This window comes from Salmo salar, chromosome ssa24, assembly GCF_905237065.1.
Source record: "Salmo salar chromosome ssa24, Ssal_v3.1, whole genome shotgun sequence".
Taxonomy (NCBI): domain Eukaryota; kingdom Metazoa; phylum Chordata; class Actinopteri; order Salmoniformes; family Salmonidae; genus Salmo; species Salmo salar.
In genome coordinates this window covers 6703807-6729576 of record NC_059465.1, presented here as the reverse complement: position 1 = coordinate 6729576, position 25770 = coordinate 6703807, and the positions used below count along the sequence as shown (strand labels likewise).

Genomic DNA, 25770 nt, shown 5'->3' with positions numbered 1-25770 from the left:
GACCGGATAAACGAGAGAAGTTACCTCTGATACAGTGGGATTACTCAACACATGTGAAGGAGGAGAACAAAGGTCTACTAATTAGGAAGATACTTTACCTCCAGGACCAAAATGACAAAAGTTTAGCAGTGTATGAGCAACAAAACAATATATTAAATGACAAAAAAATGCCTCCTCTCCTTCATCTGCAATGATCATAAAACATGTGAAAGCAATACGGTAGATGGATACCCAGTTGTCCATGTCTTTCACATCAATCTAGAAGGAGAGGAGAGGAAGCCACTATTGACACCCACCTTGGTATTCCATCCTTTCTTCCAGGGAGAGAGATGTGGAGGCTGTGCTTAAGTCTGTGAGGCTGGAGAAGCAGGAAGCAGAGAGAAAGAGAGGAGAAACCATGGCTGGCTCTAGCCTTTTGGAGGCCCTAAGAGATTTGGTTGGGTGGCCAAGTTTTGTGCCCCCCCCCTAGTTAATTTCCTGCATTTCTTCACATTTTGTCATGGGGCATAGAGAAAATGTTGCCATTTTAAAGCGAATGTCCTGCAATTCTACACATTTTGCCATGACTTATGGCATATTAATGATATCTGAGTGAGCGCAACTAGCAAAATCAATGCGGGTCCCCCTGGCTGATGCACAACCACATTTCAAACTTACACCTTACGTATTCTACTATTCTAACACTATTCTAACTCTCAACAGTAAGTTGAGACACTGAATGAGTTCCAATTTTTTAAATAAAATGTAAAAAGTTTATGTTGCTTATCCCTGGAGTCGGCCCTGGGAGAGACACTGAGCAGAGGAATACAGAGCCTCTTAGCATAAAAGCTCAGCTCACTTATCTATCACCTGCCTACAAACCTGTGCAGACTCAAATGGACTCAGAAAAACATTTTGAGATTTTGTAAAAAATATATAATATTATGGGAAATGCTATGATCGTATTATTCAGTTGTATTCACTGAATTTCCATTTCACTTCAGGGTGAATATTGAGATTTATGGCAGCACAGTCCAATCCTTCTTTATCTCATTCTAGATTTTCAAGAGAAAATACAAGCGTGGACTCAGAGACAGATAGAAAGAGATATATTAGGGAGGGGACAAACACTTTTGACTCTCAAGATCTCTGCCAGCCTGCAGCCTACAGGTTGATCTAACCTGGGACCAGATCAGATATCCCATTTGGGACCAGACCAGACCAGATATCTGGTCCCAGGCTACAAAAGGAGAGGTGCAAAGTTACTGGCTGCAAGAGTAGCAATATAAAACAAAATGACACAATGGCGTCCCCTAAAGGAATTAACAACCACTTGCCTTCCTTTTGAAGTGAGAATTTTACAGCTGGAATAGGTAATAAATCATGAACTACTGTGTTATGGTGCAATAAAATAATCATAGCAACCCCTATCCAGATCATCCCCTTTCCCTTTCTTTATTATATTTACATCATCCTTATCTGTGTGACTGTGTGTGTGTTATGCTTAGTCGTACTTCAGGCAGTCATTGAAATTCCATGTAATTTTACTTACAAAAGATTAGGCCTATATTATAGCGTAAGAAATGGACAATTTTGACCATCCATGGAATTGAATTGTGAATAATCAAGCGTATGATTCAGCAAAATGGCATAAAGTCTATATTTGGCACTATACGTATAGTTGTTTATAATCTTCCACAAGATATTGTTTATAATCTTCCAGAATTATGTAATTCCCTTCGCAAATTTCAGCCTGTTTGAACGGTCCCAGCCCACTCTAATTAACGTCCTCCCCTTTTATCAAATGATCGCGACAAAGCCTAAGTGAAAGCAACCGAGATCGTTATATATTTTTTGCGATAACAACTATTCTTGAACTAATGTCTGCCATGTCTACCTCAGCTAATTTACCAGAACCCGAACATTCCGGACTGTTCAAGTTTTTATCTGCTGCGTTCTACGCTGTCAGTTCTTTTTTGATCATTGTTGTGAACAAAACGATTCTCACAAACTACAGGTAAGGTCGTTTGGTCACTGCAATTATTGTGTACAGAGGTTCAACAAATAACATGCTAAATTAACATGACAAATTGAGGCTCAAACAGGCAGCCTGTTATCATGGGTTACATTCCGCATTGTATTGTTTATACCTCTTGACATCTTGATTATCCAATAACATTTCTTTCCTTGCTTTTAGATTTCCCTCCTACATGTTTCTAGGAATTGGCCAGGTAGGCTATAATGTGTCTCAATTCAGGATTCTTGAGGTAGAAGTTGCACCACAGATCTAGGATCAGGTTACCTTCCCGTATCATAACCAAACCAAACTGTTGATGAAATAAGAACTGACCATTGTAGCATTAACATCAACTACATCATTGAGTGTGGAATTGCCATCTATTCATAAATATTGATCCACCTTTTTTTTTTTTTTACAGATGACTACTACAATCCTCATTCTCTATTTTGCTAAAATGAACCAAACAGTTCACTTCCAAGACTTTGACAGAAGCATTCTCGTCAAAGTAAGTGATTTCCGCTTATGTTAATATTCTGTCTGTCACAGATGCGTACAACAAAAGGTGAACCACAATGAGCCACAAAAGGAGCCAATGTAAAAAAAATATATATTATTTTTGCCATGTCAATATAATAATCTTGATTTAATTAATTTAATACATTCTGGACATACAGATCTTCCCCCTACCTTTGCTGTATGTTGGAAACCACATAACAGGATTGGCTAGTACAAAGAAGTTAAGGTACAATGGAGTCTAAATGCATGAGTGATATTTAATGCATTAGTTTCAGATATCATCTGAATTACAGTCTGTACAATATAAACAACACTCCCTACTCATAGGGACTTAGGCCTGGGCGCCAAGCACTTTGTGACAAATGCATTTATAAAAAAGCAGATCAATTATTAATGATTGATTGATCCATTGATCCTTTTACAGCTTACCCATGTTCACAGTGTTAAGGAAGTTCACCATATTGATGACAATGATCATGGAAGCAAGGCTATTGAGGTTTGTGGCCATTTTTCCACATGTCTACTTCACAGTAATAGCTGCTCATCTTTTACAGTTCAGCCTTAAAGTTTACAGTTTAGCCTTAAAGTATTAACATGTGAATTTACATTTCCTCTCCAGAAAAACATTCCCCAATCATCTTATCTACAGTGTTCTGGCCATCGTTTTTGGAGCCTTGGTGGCTGCCAGGTAAATCCAATAGATTGCCAACCCTGATATGCTGCTAATAAACTTTTACACTGTTAACATATTCCTGTCCGGTGAGCTACCCTCCTTCAGATATTACCTCTGAAAACGTCTATAGTACTTCAAAGGAATCACTGATTATCTTCATTACCATTATGAATAAAATGTACCACTTATTTTCTCCAATAGCTCTGACTTGGCCTTTGATGCAGAGGGCTACACATTCATTCTGCTTAATGATGTCTTCACTGCTGCCAGTGGTGTGTACACCAAGAAGAAGCTGGGAACTGAGGTAGGACTCATTGTAGCCACACTATATGTCCACCATCTGTTTTCCCTATTAACATGTAGACCAGGGCAATTAAGAATGGATAAAGAATTGATTTAAGCACGTAAACATACCTTTTTTTTTAACTCGTCGTCAAATAAAAAAATCCCAGAATGGTTCTGGGTACTGTGATAATACCAAACACCTGGACAACATTCTCCTTACAGGTAGATACTTCCAGTTTTCAGATTAAGAGATTCTTAAACAGGCACAGGAGAATGCAAACATATTTATACGGCAGGTTGAATGAATTTAGTCCTTAGTTTTGCAACAATCGATAACAATTTCTATTGTACGTTTACATCCTGCATGTTTACATTCCAGCCAAGTGAGGAAAGGTGAAGTGAGGTGTTGCTGAAAGAGTCACCTGTGTTCTATTGCTTACAATGTATAGGGTCTGAGTTCGCAGGTTAATGACTCACCTAATCGTTGCCAGGCTACGTGACGTTGATTCATTTGTTTGGATGCCCACCCTTAAAGTAAACACTGCAAAATGCGTAACCTGCCTCTACAGTGGATCACTGGATCTTTAAGCTCCAGCAACACTCTCCTCTTATGGTTGAACATTTGAGGAGTTGAATAGCGAAGTGTTTTGCGTAATTCGGATTCACATGAAATAAAGTTTTCTATTTCTTTAAAGGGTCTTGGAAAATATGGGATCTTATTTTACAATGCATTCATCATCGTCATCCCAGCTCTTCTGGCAAGTGCATTCACTGGGGATTTACACAAGGTAAATGGATTTCTTGTTTTTCTCAGGATAAGCATCGCTTTTAGCCACAGATCTAGGATCAGTTAATTCTCGTCTGTCTGCCTGTCTGACCCGCTGTCTGTGTGTTTGTTTTCCGTTGACAGGCCATCACATTTGAACACTGGTTGAATGCCCCCTTTGTTTCCTGCTTCCTTATTTCCTGCCTCATGGGGTAAGTCAGTGTACAAATGACTCAAAAAGAAACTGGCAGCGTATCCCTTTTTATATGGCTGTTAAAGGGGGATTATTCCACTTATGTAATTTGATCTGTTGTGGTTCAACATTGTGAGATCAAGATGTGTCTGAAGGAAGTGTAGTCTCCATGAGGATATCCTTCCTCATCAACCGGAGGCGGAGCAGAACACTGAGACACGTCCCACCTTAGCCATGATGTTGTCCCATTGGGCTCAATCGTTGCCAACACAACTTCCCCTAACAAATCTTAGAACATATTTTAAAAAGTAATACAAAAAGCCCCTACTACCATTCATTGTAGAGCAATATTTCATAAACATATTAGAAGAGCAAATAGCAGCCAAAAAAGAGGTGTCTCAGTTACATAAAAGGTTTCAAATGACCACTTCTGAACACACGTTGGATGTTAAAGGAAAACGTGAACTAGAAATGAATGTGGTGGTGGAAGATGAATCATGGGAGAGAATTTGTGAAAGTAGTCACAAATGCAATAGTAGCCCAGCGTGGAGGGATTTTGACTGATAAGTGAAGATGATATACTTTAAAACACCTTTGTTGATATCGAAAATGTGATCAAAAAGCTTCAGCACTGTTGGGAGTCGCTGTGTTGAAAAATATGAGACCACACACACATCTGGTACTGTCCAAAGTTACAAGGGTTCTGGAAGAGCATCAAAAAAAGAAAGCAGTGAAGACAATCCTGGACATTGAGTTACCGCTGGTACCAATGTTCATTTTATTAGGGGTATAATACCTTGTAACCTGGAAGATAAAAAAAAACAAATGTACATATTAAGGGTACTGTTAGTGATTGCACAGAAAATTATTATGTTCAGTTGGCTTAAACCACAGCCGCCAACTGTAAATCAACGGGAATAAATGGACAATTATGGAAAATATGACAGCCAGGTTGCAACTAAAGATGGATACTTTTCTGTCGAAATGGACTCCCATCAGATTGTACCTTGCCCAATAACTGTATAGACAAAAAGAGGGACATATGTTTGTGGAATAATTCCCTTCATTTAACGACACTAAAATAAACTCCTGTAATTATTAGTATTCTTACTTATTTTGGTCCTTTTACGAATGTAATTTTTTGAATTTCTATTCTTCTTTATTTTGTTTATTTCTATGTCTCTTTCCATTTTCTTCCAAAAACTATGATCGTTCACATGGTGTTCTATAATGTATATTTGAACTTGAAAAATAAATCTATGTTAAAAAAACAAAAGGCCCCTAACTAGTGGTCTTATTAATAATAATAAATAATAATCATAAAAATCATATGAAATGTAAGTATACCATGATAAAAATATTTTGCCTCTGTTTAAGGTTTGTGCTGATGTATTCCATAGTGCTGTGTAGCCACTACAACTCTGCACTGACCACCACGGTGGTGGGAGCAATTAAGGTAAGAAGAACACATGTGGACCAGTAACATGTGGGTCAATATGTTTGTTCCTAACATTTCGGGGCTGTGTTGACACAGCTGGGTCAGGTTCAGTGAGCACAAAATGGGGAGAAAAAAAAATGTTTTCAAATGCACAATCCTCTTCTGATCATGTCCTTCTCACGAGTCCACATATCCATGAATATTATGCCAACGCAACTAGTGTATCAAGATCAATTGTTTTCCGCAGAACGTTGCTGTGGCCTACATCGGCATGTTTTTAGGTGGAGACTACCTGTTTTCATGGACAAACTTCCTGGGGTTAAATATTTGGTAAGAGCAGATGAGTTTCCAAGTCGTGACACATTAGCTCAAGAACACTGTTGCTATGCCATTCTGTTGAAGTTATTGCCAATGTTCAACTCCATAGTTCTCTCTTCTCGTCAGTATATCAGGGGGACTTGTGTATTCCTACCTGACGTTCCACAGCAGCAGCAAACCATCCCAAAGCGATGAAAGCGGAATACAGGGAAACCAGGATCAGCTGATCATTCCCGTGATGGAAGATTCCATAGACAGACTCCCTGTGAAATAAGTGAATAAACCTGTGATGAACCAGGTGAGACATGATGCCGTAGTCTTTTTCTGTACTGTAAGGAGTAAACACTGCCTTTGGTATCTGCTCCTTTGTGGAGCAAAAGTTATAACATTTTAGTTAAATTATCATTATGTTAAATTATAATCATATTTTTGACCAATGTTCATTATTTTGTGTTGCAAGTTGAAACCTGCAATTAAATTGTCAAGGGTTTAGCTATACTATACGTGTTATTACACACGTAAATAGGAATACTATATGTATTATTACACATGCAAATAGCAATACTATATGTATTATTACACATGCAAATAGCAATACTATATGTATTATTACACATGCAAATAGCAATACTATATGTATTATTACACATGCAAATAGCAATACTATATGTATTATTACACATGTAAATAGCAATGGCCACTAGTAGTTACTAACCACCTCTTGAAACCAATGTGTGTGACTGAAAGACATACTGTAGTGTAATGTATAGAGCTGTATGTTCAACGAGAACATAAACTACAGTTTAGTGATGCAGCTCTTACCAATCAATGAACCTAACTATAAACGTGAAGAAATGAAACTAGCTCCTAGATCATGATCAATGATGGTGTTTATTGAAGACCAACAAGTACCAACAGTGGACTGCCTATAAAGAGAATCTCTGCTTTAAAACACCAACAATGTCATCTCCACAGAGCAAGTCAGAACATTTCCTATCAAGGCCTAAAACACACCAATTCTGACTATGGTCTGTTTAACACGGTGGGAGAGAACGTGAATTTCACTATCATCTACACATGAACTTCAAGCTCTTGTACTGTAGATTGTGTGCAGTCATTTCCCCCCCCTTCTCTTTTTCTAACAAACAAGTTAGGGAATATATTAACTGACGAAACCAAATAATTAACAAAGAGTTAGAAAAACAAGATATATACATTATACTTGGGTGTAACAATACATCATTTGGTGCTTTGACTATCAAATAATAACTGTCGTCCAGTTTAACCTGCACTCTTATGAAAAGAGTTATAGGACGTGTTATCCCACTGGACAGTGTGGTCCATTCAACGTCTCGTTTTATTTACATTTGTTTGAATTGGAAAGTAAAGTGAATTCAATGTGAAATCTTTTTTTACCATGTCATTTGGTTAAAAGTTGGGTGAAGAAAAAAAATACAAACCAAAATTCCTTAAATGTTGATGCCTTTTTGTAAATCCAATCAGTTTTCCAAATTGATTTAACGTCATAACATTGCATTTTTGGGGGGGTTGAAATGCTGTGGAAACAACAGATTCAACCAGTTTGTGTCCCAGTGGGATACAACATATTTAATCACGTGGCCAATAAAGGATCTGGGTGTTGCGAGAAGCACAAACCTAATCAAACAACCAAAACATATATTTTAAAAACAATTGACCATTTATCATAAAACCTTTACACAATGTTAAAAGATGTAGTGTGGCTAACAAATAATAAAGCATCGCCAACGCCAAGCAATCATTACATCCTCTAGACATTTCTCTAGACCGGTCTGATAAGTGGAAACGTTACATTGCAAACTTAATCCATAAAGGCAAAACTTAATAGCAGATATAGATACAAGTTCTGCTGCAAAGGGAGAGTGACATTCTAATTGGTATTAGTTGACATGGATAGATACTAAATCACTGAGGAAGGACATGATCGATAAACTCTTCAGTAGAATTGCTCAGTATGTCCGTACTCGGAGAAAGCTTGTGATAGCAAATCGCTGTTAACCAATAAGGTCAAATAAACATGACGAAATAAATACCTCTGAAGCGTTGATTGCAGAGAAGACTTTTTATGTACGCCACCCGTGGTGCTACCACGTCCGTATCTCCAATCAGCTAGCATCTTTTAATATAAAAGATGGCAGCACTTCTGACTTTACATATCCTGGCTCTGCATGTCTTCCTCTTCCTTCTGTCCGGCGATGTGATTTGGTTAGAGCGGGGACGGTCAACGCCTGCACAGCATAGCTCTAACACACCCGGGGCGACTGATTGTGGTCTAAGTGGCCATGATAAGATGACCATTTGGATCAGATGTATTAAGAGCTGAGATTGAGCTAAGTCTGGTCACACTGCGGCTCTCCAGGACCCGAGCTGTCCCTCCCCTGGGTTAGAGCTACAGGTCTGGGTGGGATTCGTTTGATAGGTGAAGGTGTCAGAGCTTGGATTCTTGTGAAAGCTTGTGCCTAGCTACTACTCTAGATTAGACTTGCAATGTCCACCTCTTCTTCTAACAGTGGGTTGCATCTCAATAGTCTCGACAGTGACTTCCTCCCCTTCCTTCATCTGCACTGATCTGAAAGAACTAGACAGGTGGAAGCAAAATCCCCTGATAGGCTTCCACCGCATTGCTTTTTCACCTACTGTATCCTGTCACAGTCCAGATCAGAGTACTTAGATACACCTAAGGTATCCTACGTCTGAACGCACCCTGTACCACTCCATCCATCTGAGCTAAATCCACATATACATCCATTATATGAATACACACACAATCACACAATATGCTTCACACAATCACAAGCACATGATATGCTTAAGTTCCAAAGTAAAAGACAGCAAATAACTCGTTACCACCAAAGTGCAAACAAAATAACAACAAAAAACATTCTAAGTTCCTCTCCTCCTTTCTTTAGAAGGCAGAGGAGAGTAAAACATTCATCAAATAATGGACATCTACAATCATAGCAGCCCAATAAGGTAACATTGGAAGCTGGATAAGGTGCTTTAAGCTTGTGCCTGCCCCACACTGCGGGTGGAGGAGTTCCCTCCACATACTAATCTAAGGTCAGCTTAGCGCCCCCCCATTAATGGTTAAGTATTTGGGGAGGGTAAGCTTATCCTAGTTGTTTTTCCTTACAGGCAAACTTCTATCCCAAGCATACTGCGTAGGGAGGCAGAAGGGGATTGACTAGGGAAGGTTTCAGGACTCCCCACCCACTGGGATGTGGGCGGGGATTTAGGCAGACAGGTTATTAGCCAGCTCAATGAGCGCCAGGGCGCCATGAAGACGCTCCCGTTGCTCTTGGAGACACCGTCTGGCAGCCCCGCCCCCGTTGCCCTTCTCTTCCTCCATTGGATCCTCCTCGTCTTCCTCGTCTGATAGGAGAAACTCCCGGGGGTCCTGCTGCTCCTGGTCCTCCACACCACCCTTGCCCTGGGTTTTCCCCTTGGTGGGCGCAGGGGCACGCTGCTCACGGGTCTGCCAGTACCTGCCACAACACAGAGACAAGGGGGGATATGGTGAGTAATGGGGTGTGCAGAATAGCGTGAGATAGCTTGATTGGTTTACTAGTTTTTACTATCCGTCTGATCTGCCTGTCCTCCCTCCCTCCAGAGCCACCCACTTTGCCAGCCACTCTGCCACAGCCTTATTGTCCACAGACTGGGCCTTGCCTGGTCCCTCTTTGGGGTCCTCTCTCTTCAAACGGGCATACGGGTGCTTTCGGCAGTGCCGGTTAGCGTGGGTAAAGCGACTGCCACAGGCTGGGGAGATAACAGTAACATCCGAGTTAGTGTCAAAGCTTTTCCATTTGGTAGATGCTGCACCCCATCTATACGAAAGGTCTCAAGGTACCACCTATGTAAAGGGGCAACAGTGACAATCTAGTTGTGTGCTTACCTTTCACAGAGCAGACAAAGGGCTTCTCTCCAGTGTGCAGGCGCTGATGGGTCTTTAGCTGGCCACTCTGGACAAAAGCCTTGCCACAGTCCGGGTAGTCACACGGGTATGGCCTCTCCCCTGAGAGAGAACACAGAGGGGGAGTTGAACTAAAACCACATGGTATTTGTCACATGCTTTGTAAACAAAAGGTGTAGACTAACAGTGAAATGCTTACTTACGGGCCCTTCCCTACAATGCAGAGAGAAACGCTTAGAAATAATAGAAAAATATTAACACGAAGAATAAATCCACAATGGGTAACGGTAACTTGGCTATATACACGGGGTACCAGTACTGAGTGCATGTGCAGGGTCAATGCAGATAGTCCGGGTAGCTATTTGGTTAACCTGTTGGGGCTAGGGGGCAGTATTTGCACGGCTGGATAAAAAAATGTACCCAATTGAATCTGGTTACTAATCCTACCCAGTAACTAGAATATGCATATACTTATTATATATGGATAGAAAACACCCTCAATTTTCTAAAAATGTTTGAATGGTGTCTGTGAGTATAACAGAACTCATTTGGCAGGCAAAACCCTGAGACATTTTCTGACAGGAAGTGGATACCTGATGTGTTGTATTACCTTTAAACCTATGCCATTGAAAAACACAGGGGCTGAGGAATATTTTGGCACTTCCTATTGCTTCCACTAGATGTCACCAGCCTTTACAAAGTGTTTTGAGTCTTCTGGAGGGAGATCTGACCCGAACAAGAGCCATGGAACAATGATGGCCCATTAGACACCTGGCGCGCGAGTTCATGTTGGGTACCCTCGTTCCAATACGTTATAAAAGAGAATGCATTCGTCCACCTTGAATATTATTCATGTTCTGGTTAAAAAAGGCCCTAATGATTTATGCTATACAACGTTTGACATGTTTGAACGAACGTAAATATATTTTTTTCCCCTCGTTCATGAAGTGAAGTCCGGCGGGCTTAGATCATGTGCTAACAAGACGGAGATTTGTGGACATAAATGATGAGCTTTTTTGAACAAAACTACATTCGTTATGGACCTGTGATACCTGGAAGTGACATCTGATGAAGAGAATCAAAGGTAATGGATTATTTACATAGTATTTTCGATTTTAGATCTCCCCAACATGACGGCTTGTCTGTATCGCAACGCGTATTTTTCTGGGCGCAGTGCTCAGATTATTGCAAAGTGTGATTTCCCAGTAAGGTTATTTTTAAATCTGGCAAGTTGATTGCGTTCAAGAGATGTAAATCTATAATTCTTTAAATGACAATATAATATTTTACCAATGTTTTCTAAATTTAATTATTTAATTTGTGGTGCTGACTTGACTGCCGGTTATTGGAGGGAAACGATTTCCTCAACATCAATGCCATAGTAAAACGCTGTTTTTGGATATAAATATGAACTTGATAGAACTAAAAATGAATGCATTGTCTAACATAATGTCCTAGGAGTGTCATCTGATGGAGATTGTAAAAGGTTAGTGCATCATTTTAGCTGGTTTTATGGTTTTGGTGACCCTGTCTTTGAATTGACAAAACATTACACACAACTCTTGTAAATGTACTGTCCTAACATACTCTAAATTTATGCTTTCGCCGTAAAACCTTTTTGAAATCGTAAAACGTGGTTAGATTAAGGAGATGTTTATCTTTCAAAGGGTGTAAAATAGTTGTATGTTTGAAAATTTGAATTTTGACATTTATTTGGATTCAAATTTGCCGCTCTTGAAATGCACCTGCTGTTGATGGAGTGCACCACGGGTGGGACGCTTGCGTCCCACCTAGCCCATAGAGGTTAACTATTTAACCTGTCTGGGATAGGGGGCAGTATTTTCACGGCCGGATAAAAAACATACCCGATTTAAACTGGTTACTACTCTTGCCCAGAAACGAGAATATGCATATAATTAGTAGATTTGAATAGAAAACACTCTAAAGTTTCTAAAACTGTTTGAATGGTGTCTGTGAGTATAACAGAACTCATATGGCAGGCCAAAACCTGAGAAGATTCCATACAGGAAGTGCCCTGTCTGACAATTTGTTGTCCTTCTGTTGCATCTCTATCGAAAATACAGCATCTGTGTTGTAACGTGACACTTTCTAAGGCTTCCATTGGCTCTCTAAAGCCGCCAGAAAGTGGAATAGGGTGTCTGCTGTCTCTGGGCAAAGTACAGCAGCAGAGTTTGTAAGTGGTCAGCCTGGGGACAGTGAGACTGAGATGCGCGTTCACGAGACATCTCCATTTTTTTCTTTCAGTCTTGGAATGAATACAACGTTGCCCGGTTGGAATATTATCACTATTTTACGAGAAAAATTGCATAAAAATTGATTTTAAAACAGCGTTTGACATGCTTCTAAGTACGGTAATGGAATATTTTGACATTTTTTTGTCACGAAATGCGCTCACGCGTTACCCTTCGGATAGTTACCTGAACACACGAACAAAACGGAGGTATTTGGATATAACTATAGATTATTTGGAACATTTGTTGTTGAAGTAGAACATTTGTTGTTGAAGTAGAAGTCCTGGGAGTGCATTCTGACGAAGAACAGCAAAGGTAATCCAATTTTTCTAATAGTAATTCTGAGTTTAGTGAGCCCCAAACTTGGTGGGTGTCAAATTAGCAAGCCTGTGATGGCCGAGCTATGTACTCTGAATATTGCAAAATGTGCTTTCGCCGAAAAGCTATTTTAAAATCTGACATAGCGTTTGCATAAAGGAGTTCTGTATCTATAATTCTTAAAATAATTGTGATTTTGTCAACGTTTATAATGAGTAATTTAGTAAATTCACTGGAAGTTTGCGGTGGGTATGCTAGTTCTGAACATCACATGCTAATGTAAAAAGCTGTTTTTTGATATAAATATGAACTTGATTGAACAAAACATGCATGTATTGTATAACATAATGTCCTAGGAGTGTCATCTGATGAAGATCATCAAAGGTTAGTGCTGCATTTAGCTGTGGTTTGGGTTTTTGTGACATATATGCTTGCTTTGAAAATGGCTGTGTGATTATTTTTGGCAGGGTACTCTCCTGACATAATCTAATGTTTTGCTTTCGCTGTAAAGCCTTTTTGAAATCGGACAATGTGGTTAGATTAATGAGAGTCTTGTCTTTAAAATGGTGTAAAATAGTCACATGTTTGAGAAATTGAAGTTATAGCATTTTTTAGGTATTTGTATTTCGCGCCAGGCGATTCCACTGGCTGTTGACTAGGGTGGGACGCAAACGTCCCACTGGCCCAGAGAGGTTAACTAACTATTTAGCAGTCTTATGGCTTGGTGGTAGAAGCTGTTCAGGATCCTGTTTGTTCCAGACTTGGTGCATCGGTACCGCTTGCCGTGTGGTACCCATTTACATTTAAGTCATTTAGCAGACGCTCTTATCCAGAGCGACTTACAAATTGGTGCAATCACCTTATGATATCCAGTGGAACAACCACTTTACAATAGTAATAGTAGTACCCAAAGGAACAGTCGATGACTTGGGTGGCTGGAGTCTTGGTGTTGCCCCAAATGAACACAGGGAACAGCGTAGTGTCCTGGTAGGCTGGGTGTCCGTGTGTCAGGGCCATCTGTGCTCTGCGCTCACCTGTGTGTGTTCTCTTATGGGCCTGTAGGGACTTCTCTCTGGGGAACACACGATTGCAGATGTTGCAGCGGATGCGACTGGAGGAGCTCTCCCCCTCGTTGATCAACTCACGGACAGTGTCAGCACGCGGGCGGCCACGCCGAATACCGTCCTGGAAACAAAGAGGAAACAAAGTTAACTACAGTTTAAATGAATAAATGCATCTTTCTTTACTTTCTGAATACTTAATGTAGGCTTAGAACATCATACTTCCAGTTTGGAATGCAGCATTATTCCAGTAACAATGTTTGTTTTAATAAAACAGTAACTAGTTGTTATGTTGTCTTATATGATGCTTTATGAACGGCTTCATTTAAAGCAAAAGTTCCCTCAATATCTAATTCCAACTTCAAATCATTGCTGCTACACATTATATAAATCAACTTGATGATCATTGTCAAATAGGGATGTTTGTTTGGTACAAATGAATGGTGCCAGGGCCACAAGCAGTTAAACATTGTTGCAAGGTGCATGTATTCATTCATCCATGCACATCCGGTAAAACATTTTTGCCGCGCTAGGCGATATCACGTTTGACAGATGTTACTGTGGGAAGTGACTGTGTTTTTTTAAAAACACACTTTTCCTAGTTGCCGTTTCATTTTTTTTTTAAAACGACAATGATTTAGATTACATTTATCTTTTCGCATCATTCAATGATTCAGTGTAGCCTAAAGTTCATTTGTATCTGGCCTTTCCGATGAATGTAACATGATCATCTATATTGTAAAGCTGAAACAATGTAACCTGTCATTCATTGCAAAAAGATTAAATACAACAAGCAACTGAAAGTTACATGCAAATACTCATGCATGTATTACGGTGTACGAACAGGCACATAATTAATGCTACTTTCTAGGCAGTAAAACTATCCTAGCCTACTAGATATGATTTTAACTTCTACACAACACAATGTTATTAGGGTAAACAACATGAACAACAACCTCCAATTTATCCTACCTTAATCTGGTCGGAGGAGGCAGCCAGGTCCGCCTCGCTGGCGGTGTTGGTCCCGGTAGGTGAGGCTGCCCCGTTCACCGAGCCAGGGCTCAGGCTCACATTATGGGCGTTCTCCCCCCACCTCCACGGGTACACCATAAAGTCGCTGAATCCAGGACTGGTCGGCATCAGAGACGCGCTCTTTCTGGGCTTGATCGGGGTAGTCTTGATCACAGACACCAGGACCCTCTTTGGGGAGTCGTTGCAAAAAATTACTTGAGGGTGCTTGTTCTCGGCCATCGTTGAGATGAAGACCGATTTGTTCAAAACGGATAAAATCTCAAATTGTATCACAATGGTGTTCAGGAATCACTTTGTCATCTAACGATAGGCCAAACGCGTTTTTATCAAGTAGCTTAACGTTAGCAAAATAGCCTTCTAACAGAAGTTGGGTTAGGCAGCTATACGACTGAAAGTGTCCTACCAAATTCAGCTACTCAATCAGGAGTGAAAATATTCTTCATTTCCAGCGACGTAGAAAACCGCGCCACAATTCCTTATTAAAAATGTCACAAATATTAATTTACAAAAATAGAAAGTCCAATGTTCACAAGGTCAATGTGGATCCAGCTCCTACTTCTGGAAGTCTTTCCCGCGTTGCAAATCGCGCCTGGGCGGTTCATTTGACAAATCAGTTGAAGGTAAATTAAATCCTCCTACCACATGTATGGGAAATAACCTATTACAAGGGTCAAAGCATGAGGTAAATCCGAACGAGAGCAACACAGTAACCAATGGTCATCTTCGGAACTTTCAAAGTACGCTCATTGGTTGCTACTTTTTCAGCCGTGAACGTTTTAAACGTTCTAGAGCGCGCCTTTACAGATTGACAGCAGATTGAACCAATGTGCATAACGCATAAAACCGCTCCAAACACTGAGACGCTTAAACCAATAGCAATGAAGGGCGGTTAATTTTTCAGTGGACTGGGATTGGACCGCTGCGGATCAGAAGCCTCTCCCACGCATAAAGGAGCCTATGTTTATAATATTACATTTTTGGAACGATTTAAAGGGAACGGTGAGTCAAAGACGTCAAAGTTACGGAAGTAGGCCTAATCAAGCCACCAGAGAGGAAATTAAACTGAAAAAAAGGTTGCAGTCAGTCATTTAACCTATGCCTAGTAGAATAGTCCTACACTATACAAGTATTACTATATTATTACATTAGGCCTATTCAATTAAATGAACCTGTTGTTTCATTACTTTACTCTGGGTGCATGTGCACATGGCTCTTATGGTATATTTGCGGACATGTAGGCCTACATGTGTAAAGGAAATAAAGTTCAACAGACAGTGTGTGTTGCCTCCTTTTCCCCCTTCTAGTTGGTGTGCCTCCTCACATCGGATCCCATGCATAATACGTTTTTTGTGATGAAATATGAGAAAAATGTAAGCATAAATTGTGAACGGAGGTTGTATGGTAAATATTTTAATAGCAACTCTTTCTGAAACAGCTGAGATTGTGTCAGGGCTTTCTAAACAGGTGAGATTCTGTCAATTTTTTTTTGTGGCACCCCCTTGGCAGCTGAGAGAAAAATGTAAGTTCTAAAGTACATTTTCAGCATAGAGAACATTTTGCAGTTTTAAAGGAAGTTTGCTGCAGCAGCCCAAAATTGTTTTTTTTTCTCCACAAAAGTAGACCACTGCACCAATAGTTCCTCTATGTAAATATAACATCTGTTCCCTGTGCTGTTCTAATTTCCTCTTGAATATGACACTACAGTAGTTCTTCTGCAGTGCAAGTGTGGCCTCCATATAGCCTATGTAGGCTAGGCTAAGCATACTATGCCCCCCCCCATCCAAATTAATAAATAAATAATAATAATACATTTGGAACTCAGTCCAACTTTCAACTTACTATTGAAAGTTGTAATAGTAGAATGCACAAAGTGCAATTTTAAAATTGGTGATGGATGATTTAGCATGGTTACTGTCTCCTCTGTAGTGATGTAGGGATGGACGTGACTCCTGATGCAGGAGGAATCCCACCTGAGGGCGGAGTCACCACACACCACAAACACACACACACACATTTGTTTCACTATCCTTGTGGGTACCAAAACATTTAATCTCATTCAAAATCCTATTATCCCTAAACCTAATCTTAACCCCAAACCCTAAAACTAAATTTAACCCTTACTCCTAACCCTAAATCTAACTCCTAACCTTAATTGTAACCCTAGCCCTAATTATAAGCCTAACCCTAAACCAAACCCATAAGCCTTATATAGACATTTTCCTTGTGGGGACTGGCAAAATGTCTCCACTTTTCCAAAATGTCCTTGTTTTACCATCCTTGTGAGGGCTTTTGGTCCCCACAGGTATAGCAAAACCAAACCCACACACACACACACACACACACACACACACACACACACACACACACACACAATGTTCTTGTATCCTCATGGGGACCTACAATTCATTTATATTTTAAATCCTATTTTCCCTAACCCTAAAACTTACCTTAACCCGTAACCCTAAAACACTAACCCCTTATCCTTACCCTAATTCTAACCCCAATTGTAACACTAACCCTAAACCTAACCCCTAAGCTTAAAATAGTATTTGAAATGTCCCCATGAGGGAGAGTTTTCCTTGTTTGACTATCCTTGTGGGGACAATTGGGGATTTTAGGTCCCCACGAGGATAGGATAACCAACACACACACACACACACACACACACACACACACACACACACACACACACACACACACACACACACACACACACACACACACACACACACACACACACACACCCTGCAGGAGCTGAGTCGCCCCAAGGCGAAGTTTAACCTCCGTAAACTGGACAGCAAGGTGCCCTCCAAGACATAAACAACTCCAAACGCATTGAGGTGAGTGATTCAGATTAGTGCTGCAGAGATTGAACTTTGGCAGGAACATAAATGGATAAAAAAAACGAGGCATTAATTTGTGTTTAAGTTAATGTGTTTCTATTCTTGCTCATATTTGGCATTTCTTCCACTAGAACACAAAGGCGGAGTCTGTTGAGGAAGAGGACAGCCACTTCTCCAGTCTGCGCAGGTCTGCGAGTGAAATCACTTCCTGTCTGGTTGTTCAACTTTGGCAGCCTGCAGCATCCCAGTTGAAGGGGGAGAAAGGGAGGACGACTAGTCACCCTGAGAGAGCAGAGAAGACTCAGAGGGTAGGTGTCCTAAAATATGTGCTGGAAACCAACTACATAAGGGCAGAGGCTTTTTATATCAGTTTTATACAGAGCAGAGCAGTTCTATTAAGTGAACACCGAAGGCAAGGATTTTTGAAAATGTCTTGGTAAAAAAAACGGACAAAATTATTTTTAGACAACCATAACAAATTTTGTGAGGACCATTTTGTGAGGTGAAGAAACTGCTTTCTAGGAGCATGTAAAGTACTGTATATGTATCATAATCCTATCCCCTAACACCACTCATGTTCATATGTCCTGTTGTGCTTCTCTCCAGGCTTATGTCCTAGCCCCAAACCCAGATCACCCTGAGGACTTCCCTGCCTTAGCTGTGGGGAGATTCATTATTTTACCAAGACTACAAAGGAATTCCTTTTGTTTGCATTTGGCTCCTGGTGAAATGGGTTGCACTTACATTTGAAAAAAAAAATCTATTCTTACACATTTGGGTGTTATTTCTCCTCCTGCCTTGTGTTCCTATGGAAGCACTGAAGGCAATGTTCAATAAGCCCTTTGACAATAGATGTACTGTTGCAGATGGCTTGTCTTGTCTTACTTTGTTGCTCTGAAGGACACAACAGACCAACACTAACACAGGCCTTGCACAGTGGATGCGCATCCTCAGAATATTGGCAGTCATTTTCGGATTCTACATGTTAAATCGCCACCGTTCGACGACACCCAGCAGGTGATCTACTGCACACCACTGATGTCGGTGTTGGTCTCTTGTCCTTCACACACTTAGTCTAACCAGTTCGTTAGCGGTTTTCTACATTATATGTCCCCCAGTGGTGAGTTTGTAGATAATGTACAGTCTGCAGCTGTGTATTCAGATAATTCACCACAGCACACTATGAACATGAATAATTTACTATCCTGTGGTCATCAATCACCATCACGCTCCTGTTCTCAGTGGCTCTAATGTAGCACAAAGTATGCAAGATTAAAAGTACAAAGCTTGAAAATGGTGAGAAGTGAATGGTGCTTGGCAGGGGTGTCCATGAACTGTAAATTCATTTGGTTGCTGTGGTAGCACATGAGCAGGATGTCACCAAAAATGACCAAAGACAATGGTCAGTATAATTGGCGGTATTTTATTTTATAAAGCTGGTATATTCCATGTGCTCCGAGCAGATATAATGCATGAATGAGATGAGGCCCCTTTAGGACCATTTTGTATGTAAGACTGATTACAATTGATAGCATGGTTGATCATAACAAGTACAAAAATATTTACAAAGTACAAATACATTTTTCAGTATATCAAAATGTTGACTTATTTACAGTTTAAGTACAGCAGCTCAACAAAAAAGGACAACCGACTGGAAGCTTCACTGGAGAATGAAAGAAAGCTGGAGCATATTAAGGGTGTTATTCAGTCTGCGTCGCTGAAGCGCTAGAAATGTAAAGATCATTTCTGATTGAACGGACATATGCAGAGTTTACCATGAATGCAGTCTCCACTAACGCGGGAACATTGCCATTCAATTTCAATCAAGCGGGAATGTTGAACTTCCGCGATCCGGACTGAATAGAGCCAAGTGAAATACAACAAGCGAAATGAGGATTTACAACTTGGACAAACCATTGATTATTGAAAAGAGGGTGGCATTGTATTACTTCTGTGCATGACATTTCTGTCTATAACATTCTGAAAGATGCTCCTCAAAGAGCATACCCTCTAGAGTAGACATGGTGCATGTTCAAGAGGGCCGACATGAGCTTTTCACAAATGATTTCATCTACAAAACACCTCAACTTCCAAACAGCTGGACATGACCTGCTCTAGATCATACAAAAGGTTAAGAAAAGTGGACGGTGCCTACCTCTGGAGGACCTTCACCAACAAGCAGATTGACAGTCTGATGTTTCAGGATCAGTCTGGATTGCTATGGCAACCTTCTACTAGTATGTAAACAAGCAGGCAACGAATGTCTGAAATGGCACACTATTCCCACTACTTATGGCCAGGACTAGTGTATAGAGAATAGGGTTTCATTTTAAGATGCACACAACCTTTTTTAAATTTTGTTCCATGATAAACAGTGAAATATATAATAAAAGAAGTGCCTTTTGACAAAGAGAGTTGGCAAATTAATTCCAAGCCAACCAAACATGGTTTACATCTTAATCATATCTGATAACTCGTTCTTCCCATTCACAATCAGATGCATCATTTCCTCATCGAACATCATCTCTTTATCAAAAATTGACTGGACTGGTTCAAGAAAAATAAACCCAGTCTCTTTTAAGAAATGAAAACAAAATCTCAATTTTCAGGAGCTGTAGGGTAGACTGGACTCCTGTAGAACTCTTTTAGAATTCCGGGACCCTAGGTTCAGCGCAGTACAGGAGCTCTAGCTGTTGGTATGGAGTAACTGAAGGGACAAAAAGCACACAATTACACCCAGGCAGAGAGAAATGGGACATGCAGATAATACACCACAAATTCTCAACGATACTACAATGTCTTCTATTCATTAAAGACCCTAAAGAGGGGTTACAAAAACACAATATGCAAGACTTTACTATGCATGCAGTCTGTCTATTCTAATCTTATAAAGGACTTAGAGATGTGGGTAATTAAGAGTGCAAGTTGTCTAGAGACACACAACAGCATAGCAGAGCAATGAGCCATACAAAAGGGATAGAAAAGGGAAACGGATACCATAGTCTCGTTAAGCGCATCGATTGTAAAGAGCATCGAGTTCTCCGTCTTCTGGACACAGTGCGTCTGTTAGGAGTGAAAATTAAAAAGTTAAAGAGGGTGAAAGAAAAATGAAAGGGTTATATGATTGATTCCCCAATGACTTCTCAGCAGAATCACCAACAGCCAACAAAAGGTTGTCGGGATCTGAAAGCAAGGAGACACAGTGTGAGCAGTAAAAGTCCAGAGAAGCGATAGCCAGTCATACTCCTGAATCATCCATTCCAGTAGGACATGCAAAAAGCCGTAGGGAGTGTAAAGAGCTGGAGACCGTTCAATTGTTTGAGCCGGAGTGTCGGAAGCCTAGAGTACAAACAGATATAGAAGGCGTTTGCTCTTATGAAATGTAAAGTTAAGCAGACCCTTGGTGTGTGGGGGACCCGCAGAGTAGGAGAGAGTGAGGTTGAGCCCAGAGAAAGGGTTGAGGAGGGGCTTGCCTTCCGAGGGACCTGCAGCATGTTTAGGTTGGGCAGGTTGACTGTGTCTCTACGGCAGGCACTGGGCTCACGGCACACTGGCTCTCTGTCACTGGCCACTACATGCATGCTGTCTAGAGACCTGGCTAGTCTGGAGTGGCACAGGGAGCTGGCAGAGGAGGGAAGGGGTTAATCGAGCTATCATAAACCATGTATGGCTATGGCTCATTCTGTCCAGTTTACTTCACACACTTGTGTCAACTCTTTTCTGTATGACTGAGTCTATTATATATATATATATATATATATATATATATATATATATATATATATATATATATATATATATAAAACCTTCAAACATTTGACAGAATATTCAGCTAACAAATACGAGAAATAGAGCAAACTAGATCAGCATTACCTCTGACAAATCCTAACTTACTCACACCTTATACAGACTTTCACATTAATATTGCACTGCTGTCGATGAAAGTACTAGTTGGAATTCAATAGCACGGCTTATTGGAGACCTTGACACTAACCTGCCCCCCAAACTATTGGCAGGCAGTGAGGTTCTGGTTCTTTTCCTTTTCTCGGAGGCATCAGGGAGATGGGAGGGGTTCACCACAGCTTTACAGCTCTGCCCACTGGACTGAAGGAGAATCCTGGAGCAGAGAGAGACCAAATACTTAGAGAACGGACAGACTGGTAGGATTGTCAAGCGCCTGCCGGCCGAGAGTTCTTAGCCCCTCTGAACAGAGTGCCGGCCGTAATTTGCAAACCGATGCAACACGTAGAAACGGGCGAACATGATGGCCTTCAGTTGCCAATGGCGGGGTGTCCCTTTAATTAACACACCACCTCGACAGCAAGTGAACAAACGGCCCCATACTGTGCAGCCGGACAATCGGTCTAGTTGAGTTCTCAATCAGGAAGCGTTTAAGTACCTTAAAGACTGCGATGACCTGCTGTGGGTGTTTTTTTCTTCTTGTCTGTAAACACACAAACACACACCATATTTCAACATCAACAGCAAGGGAGGGAGAAAGACAGACAGGAGGAGATTGAGACCACACAGCTTGGAGATGCAGAGACAGAGAGAGCAAACAGGCAGCAGCCGCAGAATAATCCAGAACATTTAAGATGTTGAGCATTCATTTACTCATGGCTCAGAGGAACTTTGGCTCAGAGTTTGATGCAAAGTTGAATGTGAGGCAATAGAAGCACTTTGTTGGTTATTCAGGTGCTGGAGGCTTGCCAGAGGTCAAATATAAGCTGGTTGTAGCACTTGAATTAGGAATTGGATCAATATCTGCTTTCACCGACTGCTTTAAGCGCACTATTCAGTTGGGGTGGGAGTGATTTGCATTGGCTTTGCTGATTTGCAGCTACTGGTAAAATTATTCCAAAACAGAGATTCAAGGAGTGAAATATATAAGCAGGAAGCGGTTATTACTGGCAGTGCTTGAAGTTAAAAAGCAAAAAAAGGCATTTCCAAAACTCTCCAAGACTGACAAAAGGCTAAGTAACACATCACAGAAACGTGATCCCTACTCACCTCGTTTGCAAAAAAAAGTCAGTTGCAGCCAGGGTGTGACAAAACTTATACCAGAACTCTGAAGGATATTTAAAAGTGTAAAGAAAGGTGAGGATGGGGGACGGGAGGAGGGGCCCCGGCACATAAACTCTTGAGGGGGTTATTAATGTGAGGGGGCACACTTACAGCATTCTCAGTTAGACTCCGGAAGGGGGAAGAGTTTGGGGGACGGGCGGACAGGAGAGCTCAGTGAAATCCTAACCCGTCTATACAGAAATGCAGGATGGAAGAAGGGAAGCCATACACAATCCACCACAGGGCAAGGCTACACAGGGACGAGAGCAGCATGGCTACCAACCATCTAAAGGAGGAGGGGGAAAACATCCAAACAGAACAGAAACAAAAACATGACAGAAAGAAGGATAGACAGAGAGACATCCAGAGGAGAGAATCTCACTCGTTCTCTTTTCCACTGGAACTGGGTCAGGCTTAGCCAACAGCAACGCCCCGTCCTGAGTCCTACTGTACATATCCACTAGCCTGTAACCTGGGTGCCAGACACTTTCCATTTCAGCCAACTGGTTGTTATCTTGATTGACAAGGCAGCAAAGTGGCATTATTAAATGCTGAAACAGTTAGGCACCCAGGCTACAAAATAAAACAAAAAGTAAAGTCTTTTCACCATAGCAGAGAAGGTACCTGCTAAGTTCACCAATTCAAGTCTCACCACCTCCCAAATTCTTGCATTGATTTTACACAACTTGTTTTCCACAGCATGCTAAAACGGTTTCCCAAATGGTGGTCTAGTGGCGCATTTCAGAGTCTACCATCTCCGGTGTTTGCGCAGTTATAGGCCTAAGTATGGTTCAACATTGAGAATCAGTAAGGAAACACCAAAGCTTGCTTCCAGTTTACTCTGAAAGACTGACTTCAATGGAGAAGGCAATCAAGGACACGGTGCAAGAACAAAGGCACCTCCACAGGCCTAGACAACTGAAGAAAAGCTTCACACAATGTGTGTTTGTAAATACATCACCTAAAAATAACTGGGCTTATACACCTCTTAGTCCAGAGGCCCAAATGTCGTCTCGAGGAGTGTTCTCACAGTGAACACCAAGGGCATTTGACAATCATGTGCAGGATACACTTAATCTAGAACATAATCTGAGTCTAACTGTTCCCGTGGAAGATACTGGCGGAAAGAAACTGAGACTTTCATGAAAATAATTAGCAACATAATTCTCAAGACATGAATACAATAGGCTGATGAAAGTGGCCTATGGTGATTGGACCCTTACTACGACAAGAGTCAATGAGGGATTCTTGCAAGATAAATGTGGGTTTGGTTTAGTAGAGAAGATTTTTAGGCAGGAAGAAGCAAGGCACGGACAGTGGGCAGGCACTGACCCAGTCACTAACACAATGGAAAAAGAACAGCCATTTTACATTCAACCTGGTCCAACACTTACAACATATTAGGTACAATACAGAGGCCATGCATGTTCAAAAGGTTAAATCATGCTTTTTTTTTTTTGTTATGCATAGGAGGTAAAAATAGATCACACGTGCCCACAGTCAATGTTGCATTATCCATTTCAGTCCCTTTCACTGAGAAAAACTAAATGGTTAAATAATAGGAGGGCAAGGTTTGGGCTTCCATGAACAGCCAATCTCAGAGCATATCGATGTATCCATGACGATGGAGAAACCACATTCTGTTGAGCAGCTGTCTCAATCAATAGTATAAGTAGTCCTCGGAATCCCTGTCTACTGGAGATTCCCAGTTCTCACCCTTGCTAGCCTGTGCATATCAAAGCAGCACGTGCCCGAGCAGGTGACCAAAATCATTCATCACATTATCCACCCACAGGATACCTTATCGTACCGCAGTCACCCAAAAGCCATACATCCATTGGCATGGCGACCATTTATACAGGAAGAGGAAGCTAGTCAGACAAGAAGTGACATGCACTTACCTCCATGATACAAAACCTCACTTCCTCTCTCAGTTTTTCTCTCAGTTTTTTTCCCTCTCTGTCTTGCTCTCTCTGCTACATTTTGAAAGGCAGACAATCCAGACAGCATTCTGGCCACACGGTGCCTAAGAGGCTCCAGCAGTATACTACCGCCTGCCTGCCACGGGATAACAAAACCCACAGCCATAGGTGTTCACAGTGGTCTACAAACAGTCCTCCATGTTGGCACCAAATGTTCCACAACCATAACATTCGCATTTGGTTCTCAGTGGAACATGGCGGCCATTAAAATAGTAAATCTGGCGCTCATTAAAATAGCGCAGTGTGCCCAGCTCATATGGGCTTGTAAGACACTACTTTCAGTCATTCTACATTGACTATTGTTGATGATGAGAAAATTGTCTATCAGTGTTAGAATCATGAGTTGCAGCTACTATATGGTTTTGAGGCAGACAATGAAAAATAAACCATGATGACTACAAGACCAAATGCATGGCAACAACAGAACAACAAGTGGACTGTTATATCAACCCAAAACCTGTATTACAACCCATAGTACATATACCTATAATGGGCCAACTATCATTAGGCTAAAATCAAATCCTTGCCACCCAAGAATGAATGGGGGAGCATGAAATGACATCCAAAAAGGAAACTACAATACCAAATGATCTCAAGTTAGAATCCTAATGAAACCTCAACTTCAATACAATGGATGACTTGGATAACATGACTACAAAGCCTGTTCCTACTCCCCTCCCCTAATTACAATTCTATGAACTTTAAGGACAAAATAAACCCATTTAATCAATTTGATAACTCAACCAAATGCAGCGAATGGGGGGTTCACTTATTTCAGTATCCTGAAACAAGTCAGTGTGATGCATGATGGGAGTTGAAGGTAGATGGGATACTTACGATAGGGAGCCTGTGGATGCTCTGGCCTGTCTCTTGCTTTTCAGGGCTCGCAGTTTATCACCCTGCGTGATGCCATTCATCTCCTCATCGTCATTATACTGAGGGAGATGAATGACAAATGGTAAGAAAACGAGGTACACAGACAGAGGAATCCATTAACTCACTGTTCCCTCCCTCCTTTCTTGACATTAAGGTTTATTCAATTTCTTGACATCAAAGTAACCAGACAGGATTTCCAAAG

The 25770-nt window shown here is 41.0% G+C and overlaps 3 protein-coding genes and 1 long non-coding RNA gene across 18 annotated transcripts in view; 2 read left to right on the top strand and 2 right to left on the bottom strand.

Moving 5' to 3' along the window:
• Window positions 1-1730: 1730 nt before the first annotated feature.
• LOC106585185 (UDP-N-acetylglucosamine/UDP-glucose/GDP-mannose transporter) lies at window positions 1731-14057 on the top strand. 2 transcript variants are annotated; one of them, XR_006761755.1, is made up of 14 exons: window positions 1731-1996; window positions 2177-2210; window positions 2418-2504; window positions 2674-2741; window positions 2940-3011; window positions 3135-3203; window positions 3390-3492; window positions 4169-4261; window positions 4384-4451; window positions 5810-5888; window positions 6118-6200; window positions 6315-6486; window positions 9363-9743; window positions 13773-14057. XR_006761755.1 is itself a non-coding variant. In XM_014171106.2 (13 exons), the coding sequence occupies exons 1-12, from the start codon at window positions 1860-1862 to the stop codon at window positions 6460-6462; spliced, it is 1041 nt and encodes a 346-aa protein (XP_014026581.1). In that variant the 5' UTR covers window positions 1732-1859; the 3' UTR covers window positions 6463-6486; window positions 13773-14057. The 2 variants fall into 2 exon arrangements, 1 of the variants encoding a protein (XP_014026581.1); XM_014171106.2 differs by lacking the exon at window positions 9363-9743 and having other exon boundaries at window positions 1732-1996.
• LOC106585186 (zinc finger protein 367) lies at window positions 7061-15481 on the bottom strand. 2 transcript variants are annotated; one of them, XM_014171108.2, is made up of 5 exons: window positions 14744-15481; window positions 13745-13895; window positions 10123-10242; window positions 9897-9986; window positions 7061-9712 (listed from the first exon to the last, which is right to left on the bottom strand). In XM_014171108.2, the coding sequence occupies exons 1-5, from the start codon at window positions 15020-15022 to the stop codon at window positions 9357-9359; spliced, it is 996 nt and encodes a 331-aa protein (XP_014026583.2). In that variant the 5' UTR covers window positions 15023-15481; the 3' UTR covers window positions 7061-9356. The 2 variants fall into 2 exon arrangements, with proteins under 2 accessions (XP_014026583.2, XP_014026585.1); XM_014171110.2 differs by having other exon boundaries at window positions 9848-9986; window positions 14744-15469.
• Window positions 15482-17553: 2072 nt separating this feature from the next.
• LOC123730380 (uncharacterized) lies at window positions 17554-19770 on the top strand. Its single transcript, XR_006761754.1, has 3 exons — window positions 17554-17643; window positions 17778-17954; window positions 18253-19770. It is a non-coding gene; the product is annotated as an uncharacterized lncRNA (long non-coding RNA).
• Window positions 19050-25770, bottom strand: part of cdc14b (cell division cycle 14B) — a 28863-nt gene continuing 22142 nt past the window's right edge. For 2 of the 13 annotated variants that reach the window (XM_045706813.1, XM_014171112.2), the window contains exons 12-17: window positions 25530-25627; window positions 22046-22090; window positions 21641-21763; window positions 21045-21267; window positions 20644-20709; window positions 19050-20353 (exon numbers count right to left, since the gene is read on the bottom strand). In XM_045706813.1, coding sequence (XP_045562769.1) covers window positions 20333-20353; window positions 20644-20709; window positions 21045-21267; window positions 21641-21763; window positions 22046-22090; window positions 25530-25627 — 576 coding nt within the window. In that variant the 3' untranslated portion in view covers window positions 19050-20332. Of the gene's footprint in view, window positions 20354-20643; window positions 20710-21044; window positions 21268-21640; window positions 21764-22045; window positions 22091-22816; window positions 24769-25529; window positions 25628-25770 lie in introns of those variants that run through there. The other 11 variants (XM_014171113.2, XM_014171111.2, XM_014171115.2 and 8 more) reach the window with 11 other exon arrangements.